This window comes from Buceros rhinoceros, unplaced genomic scaffold, assembly GCF_000710305.1.
Source record: "Buceros rhinoceros silvestris isolate BGI_N320 unplaced genomic scaffold, ASM71030v1 scaffold38147, whole genome shotgun sequence".
Classification (NCBI taxonomy): Eukaryota; Metazoa; Chordata; class Aves; order Bucerotiformes; family Bucerotidae; genus Buceros; species Buceros rhinoceros.
Genome location: NW_010422273.1, coordinates 2,466 through 12,148, shown reverse-complemented (window position 1 = coordinate 12,148; position 9,683 = coordinate 2,466). Strand labels below are relative to the sequence as shown.

At 41.3% G+C, this 9,683-nt stretch overlaps 1 protein-coding gene across 1 annotated transcript in view; it reads left to right on the top strand.

Moving 5' to 3' along the window:
* LOC104496804 (ATP-binding cassette sub-family C member 8-like) overlaps positions 1–7,332 on the top strand; it is a gene marked incomplete at its 5' end in the record, with an annotated part of 21,631 nt that extends 14,299 nt beyond the window's left edge. The window contains 5 exons of the mRNA XM_010139971.1: positions 93–201; positions 1,733–1,836; positions 2,622–2,755; positions 4,106–4,168; positions 7,109–7,332. Of these exons, the coding sequence (XP_010138273.1) occupies positions 93–201; positions 1,733–1,836; positions 2,622–2,755; positions 4,106–4,168; positions 7,109–7,246 (548 nt within the window). The remainder of the gene's footprint in view (positions 1–92; positions 202–1,732; positions 1,837–2,621; positions 2,756–4,105; positions 4,169–7,108) is intronic.
* Positions 7,333–9,683: the final 2,351 nt, after the last annotated feature.

The window sequence follows — 9,683 nt, the reverse complement described above, 5'->3', positions numbered from 1 at the left end:
ATTCAGGGGCTATCCCTGCTGTACTGTGGTGGAAGCTGAAAGTGAGCTCTGTCTTTCACAGTCTACCAGACTATCCATTTTCTTTTGACTAGGAAGGATTATCATTGATGGCATAGATATCGCTAAGCTCCCCTTACAGACGTTGAGATCCAGGCTGTCAATCATTCTCCAAGATCCTATTTTATTCAGCGGAACAATCCGGTAAGCATTAAGCACCAGCAATAAAAACCATATAATGACTTGTATGCCATTATATATTGCAATTATAGCATGTAATTGCTGATAGCACTGTTCATTTCTGCTCTCCGCAGTTGGAGTGGGGAGGATCACTCTCTTCTCTTTGTGCTTTTTACCCTCCCTTGCCAAACTGCGTCTTCCCCCGTGCCTGAGCCTGCTCAGCATGCTGTTGGCAGAAGGCAGCCCTTGCCCAAGAAGCAGGGGAAGTCACTATTTGTTCCTCCATGATCAAGTAATCACTTTAGCTCACTGATCAAATACCCATAACCACCCAGCACTCCTTGAAACATTTTCTCCTACATCTGTTTTCATCCGTCTGCCTTAAAAAATGAGGTGGAAAAAATGCAGACTGAAGAATTAGTGTAGAAAAAGAGGAAGCAGTAAGACAATGAGAGTACTGCAGGTATTTAATCCTGGAGCCTCCACCCGTATTGCTCTGCCAGTGTTTCATTTGTGAGAAGAAACACCTTGTTTGGGGTTTTTTCCCTGCTCTTTCTCTGAGAGGATGATACAGTAGAAGCAGTGGCAAAAAGCTTCACAGTTTCAAACAAACATCCTTCCCTATGTCTGTGGCATTTACCTTAGAAAGGACCAGTACAATCCTCAGTGTGCAGTTACACCACCTGCAGCTACGGGTTCTACATAAAAGTCATTAGAGTTCATTGAAAATGATACAGGCTTCTGTGGTTTGCCGACTCCACCCAAATACAGATCCCAGGATTACCTCCTGAAATTGCCTGAATGGCATGAATTCAGTCATGTTGGAAGATGAGGTGACCATATACCTTTGTTTTATTAATTAACCTATTAAAAATGTATTTCGGCCAGCATTGGTCATTCACAGCATGTACAGTAGGAGTAAAAAGTAAAAACAAAAGGTGCACCGTTGAATCTTTTATTTCTGATTCTCATTCTGTATATTAATGAGATTGACATTTGTTCCTATCATTTCTGGCTACAGCAAGCTAAAATAACATTAATCTGTTCATAAATCCAAGATTTGTTCAGCTGTAGTGAAGACTTGCATTTCATAATTCAGTATGAATCTTGATCTTTCTGTTTAGCAATTATATAGCAGTGGAGAACAACATGGATTGAAAAGGAGAGGTGGTAGAAATTCGGCCTTTGTTTAAAAACTAGTGTTCATTTAAACTGCCTATATTCACAGCTGCTGTTTCTTCTAGTAAAACATGAGAATTTTTTTACTTTATTCAGAACAAAATTAATTCTGAAACTACAAAGATATCTGCAAAACAAAGTTGTTCCCATTCTGTTCAACTAAGAGAGTCAAATTTTGTTCTTAATCCCATTAGTATAAATGTTGACCAACTCTGCAAAATTCAGTAGCTTTATACTAATGATAGATCAGAATCGGGCCCAGATCTTTCGCATATGATTCTGATTAACTACAAGTTTGTTTCTAAGCTCACTGAAAGAAGAGACACGTTGCAGAAGCTTCTATGGACTGATATTCTTGAATGACACCTAACTGTAGGTTCAACCTGGACCCTGAGAAGAAGTGCACTGACAGCATGCTGTGGGAAGCGTTGGAAATAGCACAGCTGAAGCACGTGGTGAAAGCGCTGCCTGGGGGCCTAGGTGAGAAGACTTCCTTCTTGGGAAGATTGCTGCCGGTGTGCACAGTGCTCCTGTTCCACTTTTACTGAGTATTGAAAACATAGTTGCTGAAGAAAAAGTTTTGAGGTTTATGGAGGGTAACAAAAAGTGCTTGCCTGTGAGCAAACGTCCTATACCCATCCAACTCCCCTCCTTACCACCTGCACCGGGCGGGCAGAATCCTGTTTCTATTCAAATCAATGGTAAAACGATCATTTTATTTCCGTATGTCTTTCTTACGAAGCATTGAGGTTTACAGGTCTTGTGAATTCAAATAAGGTGTCAGCAAGTCGGGTGTTACCTAGAATATGTTCTTCTGTATTTCCCAGTAGTCGTGTGGGTGGTGGGGAGATTTCAGTAGCTGATAGGTGTGAATCATTTGGCCATGCAAAAACAAACAGACCAACCCACAATCTTAAAAATGGCAAGTTATACAGCCTTAGGGTGAAGAAACAATGGATGACACTTTGTCAGGGGGTGCAGCGTCCTTGTCTGCACATGTTCCAGAGAAACTCACTCTTAAACATCCTTAGCTACTTTGAGGTCTGTAGATATAAAGAATATTGTGAGACAGAAGTACTGGTTGATTTGAACAAAATTATCAGGCAAAAATGGGTCACCAGCAGCTGTAGACCTAGGAAATGTTACTTTGAGAATCTTTATGCTGAGACATCATTTTCCCAGCGTATGCTCTAGTCTGACACGATCCTTTCATACACACACAAGCATACAGCCCATAAATAGTGGTTTTGCTCTGTCATTTCCAGATGCCATAGTCACAGAAGGGGGTGAAAACTTCAGCCAGGGCCAAAGACAGCTGTTCTGCCTAGCAAGGGCTTTTGTGCGAAAGACGAGCATCTTCATCATGGATGAAGCCACAGCATCTATTGACATGGCAACGGTGAGTTTGGAGTGTTCCCTGTTTCTTGTTTTCCTTGAGGTGGAGGCAGCTGCTAATAGGCAAAGAAAAAGGTGGACCGCAACTCTGTCTGCTCTGCAGTATGCTTACACCGTAAGTGTTCGCAAGTCCAGGTAGCTGTGAGTAGTTGCTAACTAATCTAAAGAGTTAAAATCATTTTACTGGGGGGCTAGTAGTTACGGCAGCATTGCTTGTGTTAGGAAAATGAAGCGTGTTATTTTCACTGGCAGTCTGATTTTCTGAAGTAAACAAAGCTTTGGCAGGTCAGCTGGGATGGATGGTCAGTGAAGGGTACATAGGCGAGCAGACAAATTTCCTTGGCACAGCGGACAAGACAAGTCAAGAACTTAGAAGGCTTCAAAGTAGAGACAAAGAAATAAACAGAGACAGAGAAAAATCATACTGGATTATTGCTTTAATCACCTGAACTTGCTAGACAGAGATTAAACCCCACAATAATAGTGCACTGACAGGATTTTAGCCAAATAGAACAGTACATTCTCTCCATTATGTTGTTATGACAAACTTCTCAGTCGTCTTCACGATTGTTCCGTGAGTAAAGAATATTGGAGGGGTTTATATAACAGCTACAGCTTTTAGCTCTGTAACATGTTAGTGAGTTGGGCTTCAGTAAAGTTGGGAATTAGACTGTCTGCAGCCCAGTTAAAAAACATGTGGAATTTGGACACGTTGAGGATATAGCTCCTCCCTTGAGATAGATATCTGAAGAACAGGTAATAGCAAATGAAGGCATCAGTCCTAGTGACATTTCTAGTCAGCATTTGGTACACATCAACATGTCTCCTAAATAGCAAAGGATGAGTACTTGTTGAGTGAGAACTATGTATGTTAAGACCATCTTAAATATCATCTCTGCTGTTACAATATGCCAGGTACAGCACACTCCCTCGCTTCTCTCTGCCACCCCTTGGTGTTAGATGTCGCCAGTGTGCTGGGACATTCCTGGGCTTCCAGGAGGGTGAAGAACTTGTTGCGGAGACGCCAGCACGCGGGCAGCCTGGCAGTATCCCTGAATTCACCTTTGATTTCCTCCCTGTAAAAGTGAGGTTCGGATAGCAGGGGTTTGGGGGCCGCAGCACAGCTCTCGTGTGCACTGAAGCCCAGTGGCAGTGGGGGCAGGAGCGAGCAGCACCATCTAACTGGAGACCAGGCTCTGACTGAGGACTGACATGTAGTTAATTTTTAATTTCCGCAACAAAGGATCAATAAACGCATGGAATAATCAGTGGATACTTAAGCTTTCTGAGTGTCTCTGTGTCTATCATGTAACTTCTGTTGTTTGAAAAGCAGCGAATGGTTTTCTTTACGCAGGAGAACATCCTCCAGAAGGTAGTCATGACCGCGTTTGCTGACCGTACTGTGGTGACAATAGCAGTAAGTAGAGTCTCTGATGCTGTTCTAGGGCAAACAAGAATCAGAAATGCCACATTAGTTGGTTCTTGTCAATGTTAATAAATGTGTTGATTTGGCCATTAATCTTTTTGTTAGTGGTGTTTAAACTTTCCATTTTAAACTATTTATTTAAATACATAACAGCCTAAACGTGTTGTGTGATGCCAAGTGATTGCCCGCAAAGGCCTGTAATCTAAGTACCGGGTCTATTTTCTGTTACCCATTTTAGGCTAATTTAAAATATAATACGGCTTTGAGTACTGTGAAGTGTAAGAATGATTTTCATCAAGCTACAATAATCATTTAACTAAGGACAAGTAAAATTGTGTAATGGTTCTGCCATCAGATAAAGGGATTATGTTTCAGAATTTAAACAAATAAATGAGAATCTTACTCTTAAAAATAAGCATTCCATCCCTGTTGACAGTGACTGAATTTAAGTCTGCATATTCTTGAAGTGATTATACAAAGACCTTGGGTATCTATAAAAAAGCTATTTATGAAAGAGATTTGACCTGAATCAAAGCAGTTGGCTGCACAGATATGTCAGAAGCAATACATATCTTTCAGTCCTCAATTTTCTAAAAATACACATATTTCAGGGAGGTGAAATGAATTCATTACGCTTCTTTCACATTTAAAAATGAATTACACATCAAGAAATCTAGGCTCAGGAGTCTTACAGCATCTTTTTCTTTTTAACTAGCAAATGTGTAATAGAAAACCTGATTTACCTTATGGAATCCATTCAGCGTGTCATCATAAATAAAGCAAAGGAATCATAAGCATGAAATGCCCTGATTTCTCTGCATGAAAATTCTGAGTTGCTCTGTGTTTTGCAGTGTCTTTTTCAGTTTGTTTGGGGATAGGCTGAGAAAGTTTATTTGTCTTTCACTCTGCACAGTTCAAACAACCAGCATTTTGGAACAAACTTAATTTGACTGGTTTTTCTTCCAAACGTAAATGTGTTTTACAGCAGGTGGGTTTGCATTCAAAATGCTCTATAGTTAGAGACAAAATGGCAGGGGGCACCGGGGTAGCTACAGCTTTGGGGTGTTTCTTTTGGATTGTCTGGATTTTATTTGAAGAAAAGCCATATATTCCTAATTTGTGCTGAGGAAGAACAGGAACAGGAAGAGCGAAGCCTCGGATCCATATTCTCAGCCATGTTCCTTTACCAGGATGGCAGCACTGGCTGTGGTGTACTGAGAGAGATCGGACAAGGGCAGCAAGTACAACTGGAATGTGCTATTCCAGTCCCCCCCCCTGCCTGTGGACTGGTGAATGTCACAGGAGGACTGCAGCACAGAGGAGATTTGTAGATGCCATCAGTGATTATTTGATGCAACATCTGGCTAGAAAGCCACAGAAGGCAGTACAAGAGTAATTTTGGGACTGAGGGTGCCCAAAATCTGATTAGGAACCTTCTCAGTGAAGAGCAACTGTGTGAGAGGGACCACAGTATTCTGAGATTAAACATCCCTGCAAGAGTAATGCAAAACCAAAAATTCCAATCACAACATTAAGAAGTCAAATTCTCTTAAAATGAGGAGGCTTGTTAAAAACAAAACCCAAAAATAAAAGGGGGAAAAAATCTAAAAGAGGAAGCAAAGAAAATTGAATCTGACAGGGATCATGGAAATTACTGACAGATTTTTTTCAAAAATCCCAGAGCCAATGCATGCTATTTATCAGGAAAAGCTACGGATAAAAAGACACTGGTATAGCTAAACAAATAAAAAAGACTATTAGAAACAAGGCAACATTCCTGTAAAAGCTGAGCTTATAGCCTAATGAAGAAAACAGAAATGATCGTAAGTTCTGGTACATTACATGTGAAAATGCAGTAAGGCAGGCCAAAAAAAAAAAAAGGAAAGGAAAGCACCCTCTGGAAGCCATCAAAACTAATAGTGAATCCGTGAATCTGTCATTTGATGATCAGTACAGGAAAGGAATGCTCAGGAAAGATAATGGCATCGCAGAAAAACGAAATTATTTTCAGTATTTGCTGGGGGAAAAAAAATGGGGGAGGTTTCTTCCTAATAAAATAATCAGATGTTGTGGCTTATTAGGAAGAGGGTAGAAAATAAAAAAGAAAACATCATACCACTATCTAAGTCCGTAGTTTACACACACCTTAAATACTGTGAGTAGTTCTAGTCTCCTCGTCCCCATAATGGCACGTGACAACTGAAAAGCCTTGAGAAGCCACAAAGATTATTGGAGGCATGGAACTGCTCCTTACAGGGAGCAGCTGAAAGGCAGCTGCTTCTGCCCGGGAGAAGGACAGTGTAAGGACACATGAGAGAGGTCTGCAAAGTCATGAGGTGGGGGGAAGAGGCATCAGATGAAGCTCTGAGCAGCAAGGCCTGGAGCATACAAAAGGGGAGAGAATCGGTCATGCAGAGGGGAGCAGGCCTGCAGAAATATTTTCAAAGGATGGGGATGTAAAATGTTTGTGAAAGCTCAAGAGAAGACATGGGCAAAGCCTTAGAAGGCAGATCTATTCAGTTCTACAAACACATCAGCCGTGTTTATAAATTTGATAAGGCATCTCCCTGCTCTGACGTAGTCCGGGACTGGGAGAGCACTCGCATGCAGTACCCCCTTGCGTGGCGCGCCCTGTCCCATTCTTCCGGGCTACCTTCCCGTGGCAACCCGTGGCGGCGGGACTGTGGGCTAGGGCCGTCGCAGTCTGAACTCACGTGACATTTCATACACAAGTACCTCTGTGCAGTTTAGGTACCTGAATGTCTGTGTGTTTATCTGCACTATCTGCGCAGTAAAATAGGATGAAAAGTAGGATAAGTAGCCTTAATCAAACTTGAATTTCTTGGGAAAATCAATTTCTGGAAGTCTGTCTTATCCTGGAATATATTTGATAGATAGACTGAAGGGGCACTTTGTCTGTTTGCCTTTCAGCACCGCGTGCACACGATCCTCAATGCAGATTTGGTTATTGTAATGAAGAGAGGGGTTATTTTGGAATATGACAAGCCTGAGGTTCTGCTAGAACAAGAAGACAGCGTCTTTGCTTCTTTTGTACAAGCAGATAAGTAATAAAATAAATGAAGCATTTTAAATTACAATTGTATTATTTTCTAAAAATGTAAAATACCTGTAAATAAATACTATTTCATAATAAACTGAGGTTTCCCTTTTTTAATAAAACAAGCCATTTTTCTCCATCTGAAGCACTACTGAATTATCTATGTACTTTCCTTTTTTGTATACTACTCTTCTTTTTGTTTGCTACCAAAGAATTATGAAATACAGTTGAAAATAAGTACGTGGGTGAAATATGACAGAATACACATCAGACAAACAGAGCCAGCATGGAGTTTATATGTAACTCTTCAGCTTCTCCTGTCACTTTATTAACATGTTATTTTTTGTGTCATAGCCCTACTGTAAATAATGCTCATGACTGACTAAATGCAGAATGAAAAATAATATACCAAAGGTATTTCTCAAACGCTTGTATCTCTTTTAATCACGACTCTGTAAAGCTTTAATATCTAAATATAAAATCTGTAAAACCTTTTTTATATTGTGGTTTATTGACAGAGCCTATGTCTCTTGGTCTCTCCTTTAATACCTTTTAGAAATTAATCGTAAGATGATTCCTTTAATCTTAGACCTACCCCCACTGAATCATATTATACTGATTCCAAACAGGACTGAGCTAGACTCCCCAAACTGTGCGGAAGCAGGTTCTGATAAAGTATCAGTGTTTAATGCACACTGTTTCCAGCCCACTACAGACTACCAACTCATCTGGAAATGATCCCTCCAGATATGGCAAATAAACAGTATTAAACCTTCCACTATAGCTCAGCGCCATGAGAGCTTGACTCATTGTCTCCTAGATTCACATATTTCACCCACTGTCACACAGTTTCTAGAATCACTGTGATCTTTACCAATAAATTGTACTTACTAAGATAACTTGTAACCTCTGAAATTAACCTGATTCATGGTGACAATTGTTCCAGGCATTATTAATTGTTAAGGGGTTAGAATGTCAATGATCCAATGGAAGGCCACAATAAATTCTTCACCATAATTCTTTTTATAGCAAGTTTGGCTTTACATCCATTTTTGTCCTCTTCCCCTTTTTGAAGAAGTCATAGCACTTGGGCAAACTCCTTTCACTTTTTTAATCTCTTCAGCCTGCTCAGTTAACTTGGAATCTGTTTTTAAAGGCTTTATTTTCTAGAAAGAGACATCTCGGTGTTTGCATGGGATACGTGGTATTTTTAATGCATTACTTCTCCCCTACCACTGCAGCAGAGAGCAAGGAAAACTGAAGAACCATTGTTGCTGTTGATGTAGCGTTATCAGTTGCAGAGTGGAGTACTTGCAGCATCTGCCTGCTATTAGCTGTGCAATATCTAAGGGCATTAACCGGGGCCAGAGAACCATGTATCCAGCAGGAGAGTGTGGAGTGAACAAGGGTGAAACTGGGGAGGCAGAACACAGTGATGCCGACGAAATGCATGAGCTCTGTCACTGCCTACTATGGACTAAGATAAAAGGGCACAGGGAGGTATCTCCTTCTCCAGGGAATCATTTGCTGGGCAGTGTCAAAGAAAGAACAGCTGCAGAACTACTGCCGTGTTTTCACCCTGGGCTACCAGAGAAGAAATGGAATACAGGTGACTGTTCTCCCAGAGCAGCAAAAGGGCACAGTGAGCACACAGCAAGTTTCTACTACAGTTCCAGTGTGCTGTCTCCTAGCTGCCCAGCACTGCTCAAAGGCAGGATCTCTTCCTGTAAAGGCTTAGGAAAATACTCGGCAGGACATCTCAAACTCATGCTGAGAGCGAGCCACGGAACCTTGGCAACCATCTGTGGAAGATCCCAAATCCTAATGGCTAGAGGATAGGTACAGCGTAGTGAGGCTTCATATGCTTTTCACAGTGTCTGGGATTTGACACTGCAAGTTGGACTAACACCTATTCTAAAAGCTTCTGACAGCCTTACCTGGAAAGGAATGCAAGGGAGTGAAGGACGCAGCCTAGCACCAAGATGACTGTATTACATCACACGCTGTTAAGTACAAGCGTCATATGTTTCCCTTGTAAATGGGGTTTGTACTTCACAAAGCAGCACTGCAGGAGAGTAGAGGGAGTTGGTTTATATCCACTGATCATGTATCTTTGTAATGGTACCACACTGCTGGATAAATATATGTCAACACGGAGGCCTTACGTCACATTCCCTCAGCACATTTTATCTAGCCTTGACTGTATGGGCACAAGTGCCAGGGAGTTTCTGCCCCCTAACTCCAAAGGGTTAGAGTCCCAGCAGTGATCAGAAGGAGTATCCAGGAAAATTAATCTATGGTGGGAGGCTCACTGCCATTGTCTGAGTCATTAAAGCTGTGGTCCAGAAGTTGCTCACTCACAGAATCAGGCTCACAAATGTATTTTGCATGGCAATTAAGCATTACTAAGCAAAGTGCTGTACTCAAATGGGTGCAAGACAGCCCCAG